We start from the raw sequence: 21,798 nt of genomic DNA on the forward strand, positions 1-21,798 counted from the left end.
AAAGAAGTAGCTAAGGACGATATGTGTGCGTCATATACGGTCCGTTTGGAGTCCGCGCGCCGAAAAAGTTGCTTCTCTTCCTCCCACCGCCAGCCCCTTCCCTACTTTTGTTTCCCGGTTGAGATCGTCATTTAACAAGGAAGATTAGTGATAAAATTACTATTTTATTTAAAGAAAGATAGAAAGGAACATTGAAAATAATGAAAATAAGAAGAAAACATAGCAAATTAGACATAGAAATCACAAGTTTGTCGGCCAGTCGTGTCCTTGAAATCAATCGAAATCCAATTGTCGTAGAAGCAATATTCAGTCGTTGATTTCCGTTTTTCCCTTTGTATTTCTGAAAAAAATCAATTAATTGCGGAATAAAAAATAATTATTCAGTTAACTTACTTTCGAAAAAGGGTTCCTCCTCCGAACAAATACAGATGTCGTGTTTGAGAAGGAGTTCCGGCCAATTTTATCGAATTTCCTCACTGAAAAAATTTATTTTGAATAGAGAATGTTGAATACTATCACAAACCTTTGAGGAAATCGAAGAATTGGTTCAATTTCAGCTATCGCCGCTGTTTCTCTTTTTGGGATCATCGGACTGACTGAAAACATACTAAATTTTCGATCATTCACAGTTAAATGCGAGAATTTTTCACGAAAAAAATTAATTAAAAGAAATTTCAATATAGAAAACATAAAGAAAGGCGAAACTTTCGAAAAATAGGGAAAGAAACGTAAAAGCTCCGTAAATGATTAAAAAATTATCATTATCCGAGAGGAGTCCGAGAGCTTCGGAAGAGCTGCTGCAAGCGGCCGCCGCGGCCAGTCCATACGGACTATTTCGCCAATCCATATACGGTCCGCGCTGAGTCCGCGCGCGGACGCCTGCCGCCCACTCCCTCCTCTTTTCCCGAAGTCCACACTGCGTTCATATACAGTCCGTAGCGGGCCATATTTTCGCCGCGGACTCTATGCGGACGGAAAATGGGACTGAATCCGCATGCGGACCACACGCCAACTACCTGTGCACGTCAACCCTAACTATGCGACCACCGGAAATGCAAGCCAAAGAAAGGAAAGAAATGACGACGCTTAGGCCGACAGTTTCACGCCACTTTTCCACTTTTCATTCCCCTATGCTTTATCAGTGTTTTTGGCTCAGAAGGCGTCATTTTGAAAATTTTGTAAAAAGAAAAATACGGGCATCGAGTGGTGAAAATTTCTGATATTTTGGTCCAAATTCGAAGAAAATCGGTTCAGTAGGAAAGGCGGTAGGATCGGCGACATACGGACAAACATACAGAATCTGGTGTTTGTTAATAGTAAAGATTCTTTCGAACGACTTTTGCCGTAAAGAACAATTATTATTTATTATTTAAAATTTAATGTTAAGCACATTATTTCACTTCGTAAATTAAAGCAAAACAAGTATAGTAAAACTTTGAAAGGAACAGAAAACAGAATTTATGAATGCGGCAAGACGAGACAGGAAAAATTGAATTCAAGATGATTTTGCACATTTCTTCAATCTATTAATCATGTTCTCAATTGCCTCTTTTGCCCCTTTTTTCGACACAGTCTGAAAATTGACTCATTAATTTTCAGTCCTTATTCAAGAACCACTCACATCCGACTCCTTTGTTTCTTCCAAATATATCGTGACCAACGGGACGATTTTCAACGAAAGATCATCTCCCAAGTGTCTGGCCATTTGGTTTAAATCGTTTAGCATTGTGGTCAGGTTCAAAGTGTCATCAGATTCGGTCGTTTTATCAGCGCAGATCTCATCAAGGCACACTTCCAGATGAGACTTGATCTTTGATGGGGTAATGTTCTGAAAATTATACATATGCACGTAATTACGAAGTAAACATTTTTGATTAACTGACACAAAAAAGTAGAAATATTAGAACAGTAAATTTTGAAAGTGTATTAAACTTCTAGAGAGCGTCATAAATAACAATTTTTGTCGGTTGTAAGTATCAAACCTAAACCTTATTAAGGTTCATGTACTAATTGAACAGATGTCCCTTCGAGAAGTGATTATCCACTCTAGTCTACTGTGAAAAAATAAAGTTTGGCCGGGGGATTTCAAAAAGAAATTTCGCTAGCTGAAACGCAAGTGCGGCAGGAAGTTGTGGGCGGAGCTCAAGCAGCAAGAGAATGAAATTGCAACTGATTTGTTTTTGAAAAGCAGCTATGAATATCAAGATAAATTCGTATTTTAATTGATTATACATGAAAAACATGGACATATACTGCAAAAAGTAGAATAAATCGATTAAAATACGAGTTTATCCTGAAATTGAATGCTACTCGTCAATAAATCAGCTGGAATTTCCTTACTAGCAGTTTAAGCTCCGCTCACAATCCCCTGCCGCCCTTGCGATTCAGCCCTCAAATTTTTTTTTGAAAATATTAATATATTATTCACAGTACATGTGTTAGTTCAAAAAGTGACAAGATTTCAAGACTCTAAACATTTTTTGACTGTTACAACAATGTTTTGTATTAAAATGTAATAAAAATTGCCAGTGCGTACTTAAAATACGTGTTATTCAATTTCTTCCAATAAATGATAGATAAAGCATTTTTTTCATGCAAAAAATACACATTTGGCTTTAACCGTCTGGTGAGTGTTTACAAAAAAAATCTTGTTAACTACAAAAGTGGAACAAACTCTACCAAACCATTAGTCATACTGTAACTTCATGGCCAACTTTCAAAATTTACCGTTCTACCATTTCAACTAAACACGTGCTAGTCTGGTCATTACATTGTTTCGATTTGAGGCTATGAATATATTTTTTGCACTTACCATTCCATGATTCTGATTCTCCACCGCCGTATACAAATCCTTGATCTCCCGATTGAAACTTCCAGAAACTTCTCCGTGGAAGAAATAAATTTCCCGTAGGAATTTTGAGTAGTGATTAATTAAAGAACTGGTATCCATGAAAGACGATCCGTGATTCCGTGAAATTAGTGGTTGATTCACAATTGGAGGCTCTAATATGATCAGATCCTCAACTTTTCTCTCCTCAAAAATTGGCTCCACTGATTTCCTCATTTTCTTGGGTGATGGCTCCATCTCAGGAGGGTCTCTGTTATTACTCGTCGATGGCCCTGGCTCATTATTCACTGGGAGTTGTCTCTTCGATCTCCCTTCATCGTCTTCCGGCGTAGAACTTTCTGGATTTACACGTCCAGGTTGTGACACATAATACATTTGGCTTCCAGGTACCACAAACTGGTAGGCGGGGCCTCTCATCCAAGGAGTCATATACTGTGGTGGCGGCATTTGTGGCTGGGTAACGGGAACTCTCGGTGGCCTAGAAACCCAAATTTAGTCAAAAAATTAGTCTTCCATATAACTTACTCAATAATCTCCGGATCCTCCACTTCCTCTTCCACACCGAACACCTCTCCATCATCCCTATTCGGCTCTGTTGGCACCTCGCTACTATCCATCTGAACCGCCCGTCCTCTTCCATTCCATTTTCTATGCTCTCCTTTGAATTTCGTCACGCCGTCAACCTTCGACACGTACCTTATCAATCGATAATGACTGTCCAGTTCGTAAGTCGCGATTTTTCCAAGTTCCTCTAGAAAATCCGGCCAGGTGACTGGGGTGCTTGTGACGAAGAATATTCTCGCTTTCAATTCGATGTCGTACTTTGATTTCAGGATACGCTCGACAACTTTTTGGTCAAATCTAAAAAAAATGTATGTTTCAAGTTTTTAATAAATTTCTTATGGGAAAATGTTGAGTAATTTTTTTTTGTGAAAAATAATTATTTGTTACTTTAGTTCATTGGTAAAATAAACCAGAAATTGAAAACTAGACCGTCTTTTTGTTTAGATTCACCTAAAACTCATATAAGACCGAAAAATCAAACTTTCAATACTCATTTTAGGTCTGTTATCAAAATGTATCGGTTTCAAAAAGTCTAGGTTTGATACCTCAAATTTTTAAACACTTGATAGGAAATGCTTTTTGAGACGGCTAAATGATCAAAAATACTTTAAAAACAAGAGCTAAAATCAGACTTCTGTGTTTTCTGAATATTAACACAATACTGATTTGGTTTACACTTTGTGATAAAAGTATTCCCAGAAACACTATTTTTCTTATTTCATGATACGCTCGACAACTTTTTGGTCGAATCTAAAAAATGTATGTTTCAATTGTTTAATAAATTTCTTATGGGAAAATGTTGAGTAATTTTATAAATAAAAAATAAATATTTGTTTTTCTGGTTGTTAGGTAAAATAAATCGAAACCACTCGCAAAAAAAATGAAAATAAGACTGTCTTCCGTTTAATTTCACCTAAAACTCAGAAATACTATTTTCATGTGTTATCGAAATGTATCGGTTTCAAAATATAATAACGACGCCACAAGTGAATCGGTGTTCCCGTTTCAGGTTACAGTTTGAACAGCACAACTTTTTTTGGATATTACGAAACCGAAAATTTAGAAACCACACTTTTGGAACCAGAATTTTCGGAATTAAATTTTTCTGAAAAATTGCTCTTTGAGACGGCACTTGATCAAAGTAGTTTAAAAGCAAGAGTTCACGAGACTGTCGCAATTGCGTTGCTCATTTTTTAATTTCTGATAATTTTTCAAAAAGTTGTGTTTTCTATTCCAAATAATTGTGTATTTCGACTTTGGTTCCGAAATTTGTCCTGATTGATTTACAAAAGTTTTTCTAAATACTCATTAGTATATTTTGGGGGGAATTTGGCACTGAACACAATACCGATTTGGATTACACTTCGTGTTAAAAGTATTTTCAAAAACACTATTTTCTTTGAATTGAGCAAACGCTCGACAACTTTTTGGTCGAATCTGAAAATAATTTCGGTTTCAAGGTTTTCATAAATTTCTTATCGGAAAATTTCCAGTATTATTTTTTTTATATCTCTTGTTCTGAATGAATCGGCTTCTCGTTATGAAGTTCAATTAATCTAATGAACTGTGAAACGAGCCATATCGTAGACAAATAACTGGTTTTGAAACCAAGAGATTTGGATTTTTTACTATTTTTCATCTCCGCTATCAAAATATGTCGGTTTCGAAATATCTTGTTTAGAGACAACTAATTTTCAAAACTATTATTGTGGAAAATTACACAAAATTTGTTTTTAATAATTTTGGTGAAGCGATGTTGCAACATCAGTATTAAATCACAATTCAGAAATTAATCGGTTTCAAGTTTTTGAAAAAAATTCTGTCAAAAAATTTAAGTGTTTGTTTAATTTTAATTTCAAATATCATAAAAACTCACTTATTACAAAAGAATCTGTCGTTGATATTCAATTTGCAGAGATCTTTGAAACTTCTCGACAACGAATACTTTGTAATCGGCGATTCCGAGTTGATGGAAACTTCTGCGACGTAGCCAACGAACCCATCGAATAGATGATCGCTGTCGGACATTTTTTGTCTGGAAATCTTGAAAAAAATTAATATATTTTGAAGTATTGAATCCGGTTAAAAAAGAAGTAAGGTTAAGGGAAAAAGTAGATAAACAAAATGTGAGCGTCTAGAGTGTAGTGAATGGCAGGGAGAGTGCATAGGGAACATGGAGAGTTCAGACAACGAGAGGGGTTAGAAAAGATAAAAAGTGTCAGCTGTGTGGGGGTAGAATGCATTGGGAGAATGCATTGGGGGGTGTTGGACGGAAAATGTGTATTGGGGGGAAGAGAAGTGCAGCAAAGAGACGGCGGAGAAGAGGGGGTGGTTAGAACGGAGAAGGTCAGTTTTGTGTGCGTGTGTTCTGTCCCGCGGGGAAGGCGCTGGCAATAGTGAAAGAAATTTTGTTGTGTTTAGAGAACACAAGGAAACATATATTTACTTATTTCTAGAGTACATTCAGAATTGTCATGAAAAGAAGAATAATGACTATGGTGGCATTTGTATCAGGGAAAATTTAACTTTCAAAGCTTTGGCTGCGGGTAATATTTATTAAAAGAAGATAGGATGCGATTATATTGAGCATGGAGGAGATTTTTTTAAATAAATGGAAGGAATGATTCATAGGCTTACAACAATGACTCATAACATTGAAAGATGGACGAAAATGTACAAAAGCGTCTATGCCATGTGGGTAAAATTCACAAAAAAGTTGCGTCCTTGATGAAATTGTTGCTGTTGCTGGTTCTGGTTAAAGTGTTTATGATTAAGAAGACCTCAGTGTATTTTGAATAATTGCATTTTCAATATTAACCTGAAGTCTGTAGTTTATCTGCGGCGTTCTTGTTGGTTGGCTGATAAGAAGTCGGGGAGTTCGAAAAGTCTCTGTTTATATCAATTCTATCAATGTGACATTTCTAATGTATTTTTAATAATTTGTACTTGCGAATCAAAGTTACACGAAAGTGACCAGACCAATAATACTAACTAGCAAATGGAGGTGACAAGATAAGATACACAGGGAAAACAGTGATAAATGTTTCAATCAACTTTCATGTACGTGCTCATCATTTGATTTTGGTATGTTCGTTGTTTTTTCAACATTAACTTTTGAAAAGGGAGTTTTTGGGACATGTTGAAATATAATTCGAGTAAGTTGACGAATTTAAGCAGTTCTTCAGTGAATTTAGTGATGAAAAGGTACTTCAAACTTATTTTTGGGGTGTTGAAGTTCAAAAAAAATCTTACCAAACTAATTATCAATTTTATCGATGTGACATTTCTAATGTATTTTTAATAATTTGTACTTGCGAATCAAAGTTACACAATAGTGACCAGACCAATAATATAATACAGTGCGTGCAAAAGGGATAGGACACCCCTCGATTTCGGGCCTCCTGAACAAACGAAAAAAGTTATGAAAAATCTGAGACTGCCATTCGATTTAGCGTACAAAATAACCCCCGAGTACATATTTTCGTCATCTTACCACTTTTCATATTGCCGTACCACCAGAAAGTTACTTTTTCGGTCGTGCAAAAAGGATAGGACACCCTCGAAAATCGGATTTTCAGTTGATTTTCCGGAATTATTTTTTCACGAAAATCTGTTTTGTATGATTAAAATATACTTTTTATATCGTTTTCGAGTGTTTTCTCATGTTTTCCCTTATTTTCAACTCCGGTAGACAAGGTTTGACAAAGTTCGAAAATCGACCTCTCAGAATACTTACTGTTTCAAAGTTTCAGGACGTGTATCTCAGTTTTCAGATAACGTACATTCTTGAAACTTTCTGAAAATGTCAATTGTGTATCTGGTAGTAAAATATACAAAGCTTTCATTTATTAATAGCGATTTTGGAAAGTTCCACTCAAAACTCTAAAACTCATTTTGACCAAAATTCACTATTTTCGAAAAATTTGTCCAGGATGAATATTCTTTCACTAAAATGAAGTGAGTGATAATAAAACTTGACAAAATAATAAAACAACGTTTTGCAAACGTGTGCAGACGATTTTTCTAGGATTTGAACTTTTTTTTCGAAAATAGTGAATTTTGGTCAAAATGAGTTTTAGAGTTTTGAGTGGGACTTTCCAAAATCGCCATTAATAAATGAAAGCTTTGTATATTTTACTACCAGATACACAATTGGCATTTTCAGAAAGTTTCAAGAATGTACGTTATCTGAAAACTGAGATACACGTCCTGAAACTTTGAAACAGTAAGTATTCTGAGAGGTCGATTTTCGAACTTCGTCAAACCTTGTCTACCGGAGTTGAAAATAAGGGAAAACATGAGAAAACACTCGAAAACGATATAAAAAGTATATTTTAATCATACAAAACAGATTTTCGTGAAAAAATAATTCCGGAAAATCAACTGAAAATCCGATTTTCGAGGGTGTCCTATCCTTTTTGCACGACCGAAAAAGTAACTTTCTGGTGGTACGGCAATATGAAAAGTGGTAAGATGACGAAAATATGTACTCGGGGGTTATTTTGTACGCTAAATCGAATGGCAGTCTCAGATTTTTCATAACTTTTTTCGTTTTTTCGGGATGCCCGAAATCGAGGGGTGTCCTATCCTTTTTGCACGCACTGTACTAACCAGCAAAAGATGCGAAGAGAAAACAGAGAAAAATGTTTCAATGAACTTTCATGAATGAGTGAATTAGTTGATATTGACAAATTTGTCTCCTCAATTGTGAAGTAGAACTGTACCGTAGTGATTTTTTTCTAGAACGGTAGTTGGAAGTAAAATTTTAAAAACAGAAGAACAAAGACGTGTTGAAAAAGTATGAAATTTCACCTGCTAATTACATTTTCGAACTAATTAAGATAATAACTAAATAATCAGCCGAATAAATAGTTATGATGTTTCAAAACATTGATAAATAACATTCAATATTCCGAGATTAATTATTAAATTGATGCAAGGATTAATAAAACTACTACTCATTAAAATAAATATTCTATGCAGAGTTAGAAGTAACCGAGAGCACCCAGAGAAACAGAAAACACACAAGGAGGTTTGATTGGATAACAAAAAAGGATGCCAGGTAAGGAATGTGTAGACAGAGAATGTAAAGAGCTGCACGGAAATAAGAACTACATTTGAATATAGGAGAACAAGGATATATGTAAGTGGTGATAGCAGTTAAATGAATCAGTTGCAGGAAAAAGAGGAAGGGGAGCGAGAAATCTCTCTCCAGTGTAAGAAAGAGAAATTTCTTCCGAAAAGTACATCATAGGAGGAGGATGTGTTGTATCGGTTGAACCGGAAAAAAGGAAGAAGAAAAAACTGTTTAGTGGAAAAAGAACACAAGATTTATGAACATTAAAAAGGCAAAAAGATCGTTTTTAAAACTCAAAGTGAATGAATGTTTCAAGTAATTTTTATATACATATGAAGAATAAAATCGCTAATAGTACAGTTATTTTTTTTTGATTGTGTAGGAACGATTTTCGCACAACAGATTCAGGAAACTTGTGTTAATCTGAAATTATTTTCTGAAAGACATGTTTATATCTATAACGTTCCTAATTCGAAATCCCAGTGAGAACTGGTAAAGGAATAATTGACATACTAAAAAAGTTTTTGTAGTGACAGCTGACTGTGAGTAACCAAAGCAATCGCGATGGAAGATAATTACGTATCAGATCAGATGAGTCAACCATGAAAATACACACACGAAGTTTGATAATGAACAATTATCCTTAAAATTTTATCCAGAATTCAGGAGTGCCGTGAAACAAGAAAATTATGTTCTAAACTGTTTCATCGTTTCATTGTGAACTAAACTAATGACCTAAATTATTCACGATGTTTTAATTGTATTTTATCGGTGTCTTGTTTTTTTTGTTAGTCTCAAAAAACCGCTGAACTTTTCTGTTTCCGTTATTTTCATTTCAGTGGTGAAAATTTTGATTCGTTGTGTTTCTTTCTTACTTCAATTGATTATGAATGAGTATATTTTTATAGGTCTCGTGTATAGATAACGCGTTTATTGGATTCCGTTCAGTAAATAATGCTTAGAATATTTTGAAGGTATGACAATTCCGCTTACATCTAATGTTACTCTTGTCTAATAATTGAAACAGAATTAGCTGTTTCAAGATTCTTAAAAAAGTACACAATGTTTAAAAAAATTAATGAAAGTGTATTTAGAGAAAATATTTTATACGTTTGAACATTGAAAACGATAGAATACTGCTAAAAATCAACAGTAGATTCCAGTCAATATACTAGAAATCACTTTCTTATTTATTTGAAACAGCATAAAGTCTCCGTCGAAAATAAGCTACACTGGAATACTGTTATTTTGAAACACAGTATATATGATTCTGATGGAAAGTGCCGTTTCAAACAATTAGATTATTATTAAATTTTGGATTGATGTATTTTTCAATAGTTCTTCATCCTTTTTTTCCTTTTTGATTTGTAGAAAAATTTGAGCAAAACGATAAACGATAACTGAAGATATCCAATAAGAATTATAAATATCAGAATAAACTGAGAAGATGGATTCATAAAAGACTAAACACATTTCGCCAGTTTTCTTGAAATTATCATGCCGAAACTGAAATTTAATTATTTGAAATGAATATTACTTGAATTTGTAAAATTTGAATTTTTGCAAGATGTATCTGGTAAAAACCAGAAATAACTTGAATATGTATTCCCTGTTCCAAAACATTTCAAAAAATACGAGAATCTTCATTGGTCATTATGTCTTTCAGACTAACATTTTTTGTTTTGAATTTCTGTGAAATATGTACATCTGATGAGTTCCAATTCTCACAAATTTTTGAACTAGAGTTCCCAAACATTTATGGAAAATCGTCTGCAGTTAAAAAGAAAATACTCGCAAGAACGATTCTGAGAACGGTATGTTTCAAGATTGGCAAAAAAATAAATTATGTGAAAACGTAAAATTTTTAATACTGTTTCAAATAGTCTTCTTTATGCTAAACTTTCAATTTGACCCAGTGCTCGTAGCATTTCGAAAACATCTTCATTCATCAATAAAACCAATTCCACAGCCATATTTATCATTATTATCCCAAAAAAGCATACAGAGACCAAATGTTGCGACGGTTATTGGGCAGGTGAACCCCGAACCGACCGCAATGAGTGAGAGAGTGTGAACTTAGAAAGTTAACCAACACAGAATTATACAAACGGTTTATTAGAGCAATCTCAATGGGAGAAACACCATAGTTATAGGAATCTCTTCATGCATTGACGATGGTGGATGGTCCATTGGCGTTGTTGGTCGCATATGACTTGTCGATGTGTGCAGTTGAGAAGAGACTCCAGTAGGCGAGACGTAGACGATTGACTTCAGATACTGATTGGTAGCGATTCGATAGCTTATATTGACATTGAAACGTGGCAAATGTCATCATGATAAGAGTATTGAGTTCGTTTCACGTTGTTGGTAGGCTAAGTAATCCTCCTTTGAGAGTAACAATAAGTTTACCGTTGTATATTTTATAAATTACGTGGAAATAATCTACGAGTTAGACTGTACCAGTTGTGACAATATAGCTGGGGCTATTATTGTCACGACACTGGGGGGCTGGGAAAAGAACTTCCGTAGTGGTAACGTAACGGAAGTTCGTTGCAGAATACCTCTGATTAATCAGAGGAAGAATTGCTGTCACTCGACGAAACGAGTGCTTTATTATGACCGACTGTCATCTTGCCTTTATTCGAGTCTGGTGGAAAGTGAGAGGAGTTGCGAGATTGTGAAGTTGATGGATATCTGTCATCATGCACTTCGTTGGTTGTAATCCTGCCTCTCTTCATCTTTAGTGCTTGATCCAGAGCTCTTTTTTCAGAAATGGTTTTGTAGGCGATTCCTACAAGTTCTTGGAATGTTCGGTCTTTTTGGTGATGTTTCTTGAAGACGGTTCCCATGACTTGTTGGGGCAGCTTGCCAATAAACGAATTGATGAAGAAGGAGTCATCCAACCTGTGACCCCGGAGGGTTCTGACGAAAGCTAGGTGAGTCCACCGCATCGTTCCTCGGCGTCACTACGGGTGGAGGTGGAGACGAGTTCTCCTGTTTCATTGAAGAGCTTTGACGAAGGATGGGAGTTTCCGATAGACTGGTCGATGGCTCCGGGACTTGTTTGTCCTTACTCGTAGTTGCCGGTTCTGATTCCTGTTTCTTGTCCGGAGCGGTTTGCCACGTTGGTTGGCGGTTTACGACCTGATACATCATTTCCTGCATTTTCTGCATGCTTTCCTGGATTGCTTGCATGTTGCCTTGCAGATTTTTGACGGCCCGATTTGCCGTGGCAGATGAATCCAAAAGCAATGTCTGAGTATGCTCGATTGTTCCGATACGAACAGCCAAATCATCCGCAAACTCGGCAATGTCTTGGGAGGCTTCGGATGAACCACGGTTGAGTATGTTGGACCGCGGGTGAGCTGAGAAATCCGAACTGTGAGTGCTCTCGCAGGCTTTTGTCGAGCTTGGCAAGTGTCGACCTGAATTCGACTCGAACCCTGGATCCAATTGATCCGATTGATTGATTGTCTGCTGAACCGATCGTTCAGGGATGTGTTGTTCTGGTTGTGCACGTCTCGGAGCGATTCCATCGGTTGTATGCGCATTTCCTGGAGCCAGAACATCGGATGGTGGTGGTGGTGGTGTTTCTGGGATCGCCGAAACGCGTCCAGATCGGAAGTTGTTCACCGTAGTTGTCACGTCTCCGATGAGCGTTATCATTTGATTGACTAGCCCTTCGTGTCCACGATCTGCCAGATGGTCCGATATTTGAGCCCGATTGGCTTCAAACACATTCTGCGTACAGAGCTTATTGTTGGTCTTGAGCAGATCGATCGCATTTTCCGGGAGGTCCTCGATTAGGACCAGTTGATTGCGCAGTTGAGCCAGATACCCGTCGAGTACGGTGATGTTATTGGTGTTTCTCTCAAGTGCCAGAGCGCGGTTAGCAAGAGAGACGAGCGTTCGGGTTCTTGTTAACTCACGGGTGATACTCCATTTAATTGTTTTCATGGTCACCGGACTCCATTGTTCACTCTTTTCCTTCTTTTGCTCAGTCTTCTTCTTGTTCTTGTTAGCCATGGTTGGTTGGTTGGTTGGATGCTGTCGATATGGTCGACGAGTCGTTGTAGACTGATATTGTTTTGTCGAACCTTCATCCTTATATACCCAATATCCATGCCCTGTTTTTTCCTGACCTTGCTCTGGTTTGCTAACCGTGGAATTAGTGATTTCACGAGAGATTGTATCACATTCTGTTGCTTAATACATCCTAATGACTCGACTTGTCACTTTTATCAGCTTTCGTATTAGGATTCTGTATGAATCAATGACGTTTTATAGCCATCAAAACGTAACTGAGATTCCTATTCTTGTGGTGATTCACATCGTTGGTTCCTGTGGCGTTTCACGGATTCATATGTTTGAGGTCCTCGTTGGAGAACATTTGCGGAAGTTGCGCAGTCGTCTTCCTGTCAGTTGCAAAGTTCCTGATCTGTAACCTCGTCTTCTCGATGATCCCGTTACTTTGGGCCCTTTCGCGGTTTCAACGATACGACTGGAGATAGACCATCCTCAAGATGTGGTATGTCGGTGGTGGCGATTCTGTGGCTATCGATATGAGATTTCCGTTTGAACTCCAGAATCCGGACCACGCTATTTGTTTCCGATCTGACATTTTCATCACGACATCTTTTTTCTAATTTGTCATAAATATGACTTTCCATGAGCACTATTGTGCTTACTTGACTATTAGGCACCGATTGTGCTTTTATCAGAATAAACCTTCGTTGAATTCAATTCTGATGTGTCTACGGATAAGCAGAGAACCTCTACGATAAGATTCAATGCAATCATTGATTGGATGAATACGATAATTCATAGTTGGTAGGAACGAGACTGTGATTGGAGAGAATGACCAATAGATTTTAGTGGTGGTTCATGAATGAGGTCTGTTTCATGATTTAGAAACTTCTCTAGTCTCGCTGGGAATAACGTCAACGATATGACGTCCTACCTGTGAACTGTATGTTGCCACTCGTTCGGATCCCACCCGAACCCATACAGACACTTGGTGAACAACGACTTTGCTCACGATGATGCACTCTTCGAATAAAAGTTTGGAAACTCTACGATAGAGTTCAATTCCCTACGATAAGAGAAAGTTTTCCTTCGAGTAAGGAGATCAGAAGTCATCTGCCAGGATCCACTCTACCTATTTTACGTTCGATCAACGTAATCCTAGTTGAATAACTTTCGAGCTCTGCATTCTCTCACACCACCAAAGTTCGAATGACTCTGGTCGATGCACCATGTTGCGACGGTTATTGGGCAGGTGAACCCCGAACCGACCGCAATGAGTGAGAGAGTGTGAACTTAGAAAGTTAACCAACACAGAATTATACAAACGGTTTATTAGAGCAATCTCAATGGGAGAAACACCATAGTTATAGGAATCTCTTCATGCATTGACGATGGTGGATGGTCCATTGGCGTTGTTGGTCGCATATGACTTGTCGATGTGTGCAGTTGAGAAGAGACTCCAGTAGGCGAGACGTAGACGATTGACTTCAGATACTGATTGGTAGCGATTCGATAGCTTATATTGACATTGAAACGTGGCAAATGTCATCATGATAAGAGTATTGAGTTCGTTTCACGTTGTTGGTAGGCTAAGTAATCCTCCTTTGAGAGTAACAATAAGTTTACCGTTGTATATTTTATAAATTACGTGGAAATAATCTACGAGTTAGACTGTACCAGTTGTGACAATATAGCTGGGGCTATTATTGTCACGACACCAAAACCAAATTCAAGACAGATCAATATTTTAAAAAGCAATCAAATCCCATTATCAAAATTCCCATGGAGCACATTATAAAGAGAGAAAAAAATGGAGAAGATGGAGAAGGCACTGATAATATGTACGCAGAAAATAAGAAACACAAATTGTTACAAGATGAGACATGAGACCATTTTAAGAATAAGGGAAATGTACAAATAGTGAACAGAGGATTCATCGGGAATCGTCCAGTGTCATTGAACGCATTTCATTCGAGAGACGGTGACGGCGGCTGAAAGAATTGAAAACAAAATGATTGAAGTTCAGTGAATACTATCAAATTATTAGACCTTTGAAACAGATTATTTTGATTATATACATACTTTCAAAATATTCCGTTCCGAAAATTAGATATATTTCGAGACACACGTTTCATATTGATAATGATGTAACTGTCCAATGAATCCGCATATGTATGAAAACTCACTTCCTCGTTTGCTCGCCACTGCTACTCGTTCTCATTCTCAACTCATCTTCTTCTCCTTGTCCATGAGCTGAACTTGGTCTTCTACTACTACTTGGAGCCATCAATCCACCGGTCGCTTCTTCTGATGATTTGAACGTGATTTTGCATGTAGAAAGTGGAAAATTGCCAGGGGATCTGGAAAAGTAGACTTGTATGTTGAATGAGCTGGAGAGAGTTCATTGCTATCAATGTGGAACATGAAACAGGGAGAAGTTGTTAGTGGTTCCACGGCACATTGACGACTAAATGCAGTTTATAAACTTTATATAAATTTCATCCTCAACACTCTATTATTCAGAGTCATTATCTAATTTAAGAGGCACTATCTGTAAGAGTGAGAATGTTTGTGTTGGGCCTTGGCACAGTTGCAAAAAGTTGTTTCAATCCGAACTCTTTTTACAGCATATGTACCCCTAAGGTAGTGATTTACAAAAAATATGTCACCAGTCCTCTATGACGTCATCATAGGGAAAAAGGCCCAATAATCGACTTTTCACCCAAAAATTCATAAAAATTTCAATTTTCCAGATAACATCGGGAAATTTTGGTAACACGTTAGAAATGTTTTTGGCTACCTTTACACAAATTTCCAACCCCCCAGACACCCCAGAAACCGTTCAATTAAATTTCATTTTCATGTTTTTTCGATTTTTTCAAAAATCACATAAGGGTCCCCCCTTATGAAAATTTCATTTTAGAAAAAAAATTTCAAAAAAAATTACCTCCGAAAATAATCAGAATATTGATACAACACTTGGAATAAGCCAATCCCAAAATATTAGATCTCAGAAATGTGTTTGAACGGATTCCGTTTTTTTTGATCATCCAATTTTTTTCCAGTTTTTTCCCGTTTTTATCAATAATTCGTACAGAAGTCCTTAAATTTCAAAGGGTATCCTAATTCCTCGCAAAATTTAACATATAGTTCAACTGACATCGTTAAAAAACAGGGGGACCATTTTGAGATTTTTCTAATTATTTCGAAATTCAGATAAGGGTCCCCCCTTATGAAAGAAAATTTTTATCAAAAAAATAATTCAACTTTTTTGATGCAATAAACGTTCAAACTGTAAAAAAATGTTTTCGATATTTTATCAATGTTCTCAACGTCTATTACATCAAAAAAAAAGTTGAATTCTTTTTTTGATAAAAATTTTCTTTCATAAGGGGGGACCCTTACCTGAATTTCGAAATAAATGGAAAAATCTCAAAATGGTCCCCATGTTTTTTGATGATGTCAATTGAAATATATGTTAAATTTTGCAAGAAAGTAGGATGTCCTTTGAAATTTGAGGACTTCTGTACAAATTATTGATGAAAACGGGAAAAAACTGGAAAAAATTGGATGAACAAAAAAAACGGAATCCGTTCAAACACATTTCTGAGATCTTATATTTTGTGAGTGACTTATTTCAAGGGTTTTATCAACATTCCAATCATTTTCGGAATTAATATTTTTTTGAAATTTTTTTCAAAAATGAAATTTTTATAAGGGGGGACCCTTATGTGATTTTTGAAAAAATCGAAATATCTCAAAATGGTAACGCTACTTTTTGATGTTTTCAATTGGACATAATAGAACTTTTAGCGGGGAATACGAATACGATTTGAAATTTGAGAACTTCTAGAGGGAATTTTCGAGAAAAGTTGGAAAAACATGAAAATGAAATTTAATTGAACTGTTTCTGGGGTGTCTGGGGTGCTGAAAAATTCATTTTCATTTTAAACGATACTTGCAAAATTCCAGGCCGGCCCGGTTTCAGCCCGGCCCGGTCCGCCCGGATTTGAATTTTTGAATTTTTTTCTCTAGAATTTTTTTTTCAATAATTTTTTTGTCTGAAAATTTTCCAAATTTTTCTCAAGAATTTCAAAAAATCAGTTTTAAGCGAGTTATGAGACCTCAAAATTCCAAAAATCGCTCCCCATCGTAATTTTTTCAGTACATTTCAATAGAAATTCTCCTCTTCTGAACGTGAAATGCATTCATAAATGTTCATTTTTCGAATTTTTTCTTGAGAATTTTTGAAAATATTGCTTTCACGTGTATGACAAGGAGAATTTCTATTGAAATGCACTAAAAAAGTGCACGACTAGCATAGATTTTTGTCATTTTGAGGTCTCATAAATCGCTTTAGACGCAGTTTCAGACATGTGTGCCGGCCCGGCCCGTTGCAACTCTGTTTTAAACCTTGCAATCTCTCAAAACTGAACTCAATCGCCAAGAAATCCTCCAAAACAGCCGTGTCATTAGTTTTGAATCGATCTTTTTCTGTGATCTGAATTGACAGAGAAATTGAACTTTTGGGTCGGAGATTAATTTTTTGAAACGAAGTCGGAAGTGGAATAAAAACCCGGAAGTTGGAAATCGGAAGTCGGAATTCCATGCAAATCTGACATACAACTCATCCGAAACAAGATATCTAGGTAAACAACAGAACTTTTAAAATTTTACTGAAACTTGAACTACGCTGTCAATACAATTCAAAATATGTTCACTGTTGTGAGAAGTCATTAAAACAGTAACAAACATGACGACATTGATGGCTTTATAATATGTTTTCTAATAGCACAGTCTCCCAGACTTCGAGTAAGAACTGCAAGGAAATTTTTGATCTACCCTCATGAAACGAAATATTTGAGAAATTAGCAGGTCTAAAACTTTATTACTTTAATTTTTAGCGTAAAGCTCAAGGTCAGAAGTAAGAAAATTTCAGTTTTAGAATTATTCTGAGAGCATTATCCAACCATTCAATCTAAAAAATTCTGGTTTCAGATATTATTTCAAGTCGAAAAGGGAATTTTTCATTTTGATTTCGGAAAAATCTACGGGATTTGTTCATTTCTCAACATTATCCAACGAATGATAGCTCAAATCGTGCTCCGGAGATTTTTACACATTTCTGTAGGACGGTTTTTCAATTTGCTTATTAGTTTTCGAGAAAATAACAAAAAATTGAAAAAAATTCGGAATTTGATCGATTTCTCAAAAAATAACGAGCAAATTGAAAAACCGTCCTACAGAAATGTGTAAAAATCTCCGGAGCACGATTTGAGCTATCATTCGTTGGATAATGTTGAGAAATGAACAAATCCCGTAGATTTTTCCGAAATCAAAATGAAAAATCGCCTTTTCGACTTGAAAAAGTATCTGAAACCAGGATTTTTTGGATTGAATGGGTGGATAATGCTCTCGGAATAATTCTAAAACTGAAAATTTCTTACTTCTGACCTTGAGCATTACGCTAAAAATTAAAGTAATAAAGTTTTAGACCTGCTAATTTCTCAAATTTTTCGTTTCATGAGGGTAGATCAAAAATTTCCTTGCAGTTCTTACTCGAAGTCTGGGAGACTGTGAATAGTTAAATAACTTTGGGTTCGGGTAATATACTTCTCTAACCACTTTCATGTTTCTGAAATATCTCATGTTTCTTTCGGTGCTAAACTTACAAAAAGTTTTCCTAATTTTGTAAAGTGAGTTTTGTCGGTTTCAAATAATCTTGTAACAGATTTTGTAATTCATAAAATTCTCAGTTTCAGTTTTCCGAAATATGTATCTTCAATGGTTTTTGGTAGTTGGTAGATTGGGATACAATGTGGAAATGGCGTTGACCAGATACCCAGGTGTGACCGAAACGGAGAACAAACTTTTTGATGCCACATTTCAAAAACAGCGACAATATTAAATCGGACTATTAGACTAGTTTAATCCATTACAAAATGAAAATTATATGAAAACATAGAAACTGAGATCTATATGAAAGCATAGAAACTATATGAAAACATCTATATGAAAACATAGAAACTGAGATAATTCTGGAGCTCACATAACACTTTGTGTTCTTGTCACATTCGCTTTGTACACAAATTCAAACTGGATTACCGTTTTTAGAGTTCCGTTTCAGGCACTTTGCATCTGGAGAGACTCACACTCTTGGTATTGTGAAATGATCTTCATTCCGGGAGTGATTATGGTTGAATTGATAGTGATAATAATAGTAAGTGCGTCAATTCGAACTCATATCATACGGTACGTTTATGATTCATTTTTCATGGGAAAAGTGGGGAGAAGAAAGTTGTAAATAAAGTGATAACACATTTACGAACAGAGTCCAAAAAAAAACTACAATCGATGCTAGATAGAGCAAAACACATGTTTGTGAAACAGAAAGAATTTAGAAACTTATGGCATAAAACAAAATAAAATTACTGTTATCACTCTGACTTATTTTTCTTAAAAAATAATTATACTTGCTGTTAAAACATAAAAATAAAATGAAAAAAATTAAAATCTGGTTGAAACGATGAAACCTAGGACGGTAACATCATAAATCAGAAATTGGTAAAACTTTGAATTTGTGAAAAAATTGTTTATTTTAGTTGAAAACGAGATTTATATAATACTCTAACAAACTTAACGAGTACCGTTTCACATTATTTCGAAAAAAAGAGGGATGAAAATGCAAGCATTATAGATTCAATAATTACACAAAAGGAAGTCAGAGAGTTTTACAGCGGAAACACAGGAGAATAGATAAATCAGTACCGAAAATTATATAAAGATCTGTGGAAACAGAAAATTGGTGACTGCATTAACGCTCTCGTTTTTATAGATATTACGAGATCAATAACAAGCTGGAGTTAAACAATTATTTTTTTAAACCTGAACTTATTGTTATCGCTATGACTCAAGTTTTCTAAAAAAAAAGCAAAAGTTGAAACAAGACATAAACATAAAGGGAAGAACCCAAAAATTGCAACTGGTAAAAAACGGAAAGAAAAAATATCATCAAGAAACAGAAATTGTTTAATCTGCACAGTTTTAACAGAATATTTGAAATTGGGCTCTAACATACTACATGAGTGCTGTTTTACAATATTCTGAAAAAAGAGAGCTGAGAAAGAATGAGCACTAACCATCCGTCCATCAATAAGACTAAAAGTCACACAGAAGTTTCAACGGGGAATAGGCAAAAACTGTGATAAAGCAATAGAAAAAAACATTTTGTAGCGAAAATCGCAACTCAGTCTTTGTTGTACTACAGTAATGGTATTGATCTAGTATTCGAAAATGTTTGTTTTCAATATTTAGAAAATGGTTACAGAGTGCCTATTGATCTCAATATTTACAGGGGCTGTGAAATATAATAAAGTTGCTCTACAAATAGGTTACAAAAATTGAACCACTCATACCGTTTTTTTAATGAAACTATTTTTTTTTGACCCCAAAAACCGATATGAACGACGTCACCAAATCACTATTCTTATCAGTTTATCCCCTTATTTCTATTCAGGAGAGAAAGAGAAATGAAAAAAATGAAAGAACCAAAAGAACTATCAAAAAATGTAACACCTTTGAAAAACTACCGTTTTAACGAGGTCACGTACGAAAAATGAATTTTGGAGTGGGGAGGGGAAGGAGAAGCAGAAGAACAATTGAAAGTAAAAAAAAACTTCTGATCTTATTTTTTAAGGGAATCTGGGATTCTAGAACTAAAAGTGACTAATCGTAACATGACCGGTTTGACAATAGCGTTTTATTGAAACTGAAAAGTGAACTGTTCAGAATTCCTAAATTTGAGAAGATCATAACGAATAAATACAGAACCATTATGATTAATTCAGTTGTTGAAACTGTGAGTGAGGATAATCAAATTTTTTGTAAAACGTAATTGTTCCGAGTAATCTACAAGTTTGGAGAGTCACTTACAATTTAGGAAAGTGTTTACCGTAAAAACTGTATTTGAGGTGCCCCTCTATTTGAAGTGCCCCTTTAATAGTGGTGCCCACCGACGAACTCTTTGAACAATAGAGTTGCACCCTTTATTTGAAGTGCCCCTCTATTACAGTTGCCCTCCAGCGATTTACAATTTTCTCTAATATAATCATTAACTGACTCCTAACTGTTCTCTCACATTACTATTTCAGCATTTTTGTTATTAAAAACGAAGTTTGCTATAAAAATTCAGGATTTTCTCCGTTTTTATGTAAAAGTTCGAAGAATTCGGCATAAATAACTAATGAAATCAAACAAATTCAAAAGATAGTTGGGTATAGAGGTCGGGCGAATTCGTCGACGAAAAATAGAGGTGGACCCTCTATTAGAATTGCCCTTCTAATAGAGTTGCACTCCGACAGACCCGTTGAACAATAGAGTTGCTTGCACCTCAAATACAGTTTTTACGGTATATCTTATTTCTAATAGTAAGCACCGCCCACGAACTGAGTACTGCGGAGCCCGCCGAGAGGAGGGGGACGCTTGTCTGGTCCCTGAAAGTACACGTTTCTGGAAAAAAACGTTGAGAATAAGCTGGCTAAATATTTACATTTTTCAATATTGTTGTTGGACTGACTATCTTTTAATACTTCGTAGATTCGAAACTATTAGGTTCCAGTTTCGTGAGTATGATTTGTATGAGATGTTGTTAGGGAGTGCGCTACGATTGAGTGGAATTCTAACAAATTGAGTTGAAAATATCAGAAAGGGTATCTAGTTTTGGCTCAAATTCGGCTATCAATAACAACACGTTTAGAACTGATTGTAAATAAAATGTTCTCAATTTTTAAGGTGGGTAGTTTTTATTAATGAAAACTTTTCAAATTTAAAAATTAATACCATCCAGTTTAGGTAAAATAGTCTAAATTCACAAGAAGATGACAATTTATGATCAAGCACAGTTATCGCTGATTTTTCAAGATACAGTAATTGAAAAAAGCAAAAATTCATACAAACGGCGGATTTTTCAGTTTCATATGCAAAACAACAACACCAATAGTTCTAGTAAGCCACTGAAAGCTTCAAAAAAATTATGAGTTATTTGAAACTGAAAATAATTATTTAATGGTCACGGTCGGTTTGAATCAGTAGTGTTTTCAGCTTCTAGGTGTGTCCGCGTGATATTAATTCTCGTTTTGTGTTTACATTTTCAGCGGATTTTCAAAGTCTGAAAATTAATGTTTGTTTATTATTCTTTCGAACAACATTTGCCGTAAAGAACAATTATTATTTATTATTAAAATTTTAATGTTAAGCACATTATTTCACTTCGTAAATTAAATCA

At 35.5% G+C, this 21,798-nt stretch overlaps 2 protein-coding genes across 2 annotated transcripts; both read right to left on the reverse strand.

Moving 5' to 3' along the window:
• Positions 1-1,495: 1,495 nt before the first annotated feature.
• On the reverse strand, positions 1,496-5,440 carry GCK72_012649 (uncharacterized protein; the record flags this gene model as incomplete). Its single annotated transcript, XM_053729281.1, has 5 exons — positions 1,496-1,573; positions 1,622-1,828; positions 2,813-3,326; positions 3,374-3,709; positions 5,289-5,440. 5 exons carry the CDS (start codon positions 5,438-5,440, stop codon positions 1,496-1,498), a joined length of 1,287 nt encoding a protein of 428 aa, XP_053584053.1.
• A 5,944-nt stretch (positions 5,441-11,384) lies between these two features.
• Positions 11,385-14,802, reverse strand: GCK72_012650 (uncharacterized protein; the record flags this gene model as incomplete). Its single annotated transcript, XM_053729282.1, has 2 exons — positions 11,385-12,645; positions 14,702-14,802. 2 exons carry the CDS (start codon positions 14,800-14,802, stop codon positions 11,385-11,387), a joined length of 1,362 nt encoding a protein of 453 aa, XP_053584054.1.
• Positions 14,803-21,798: the final 6,996 nt, after the last annotated feature.

The sequence above is a fragment of the Caenorhabditis remanei genome, chromosome IV (assembly GCF_010183535.1).
Source record: "Caenorhabditis remanei strain PX506 chromosome IV, whole genome shotgun sequence".
NCBI lineage: Eukaryota > Metazoa > Nematoda > Chromadorea > Rhabditida > Rhabditidae > Caenorhabditis > Caenorhabditis remanei.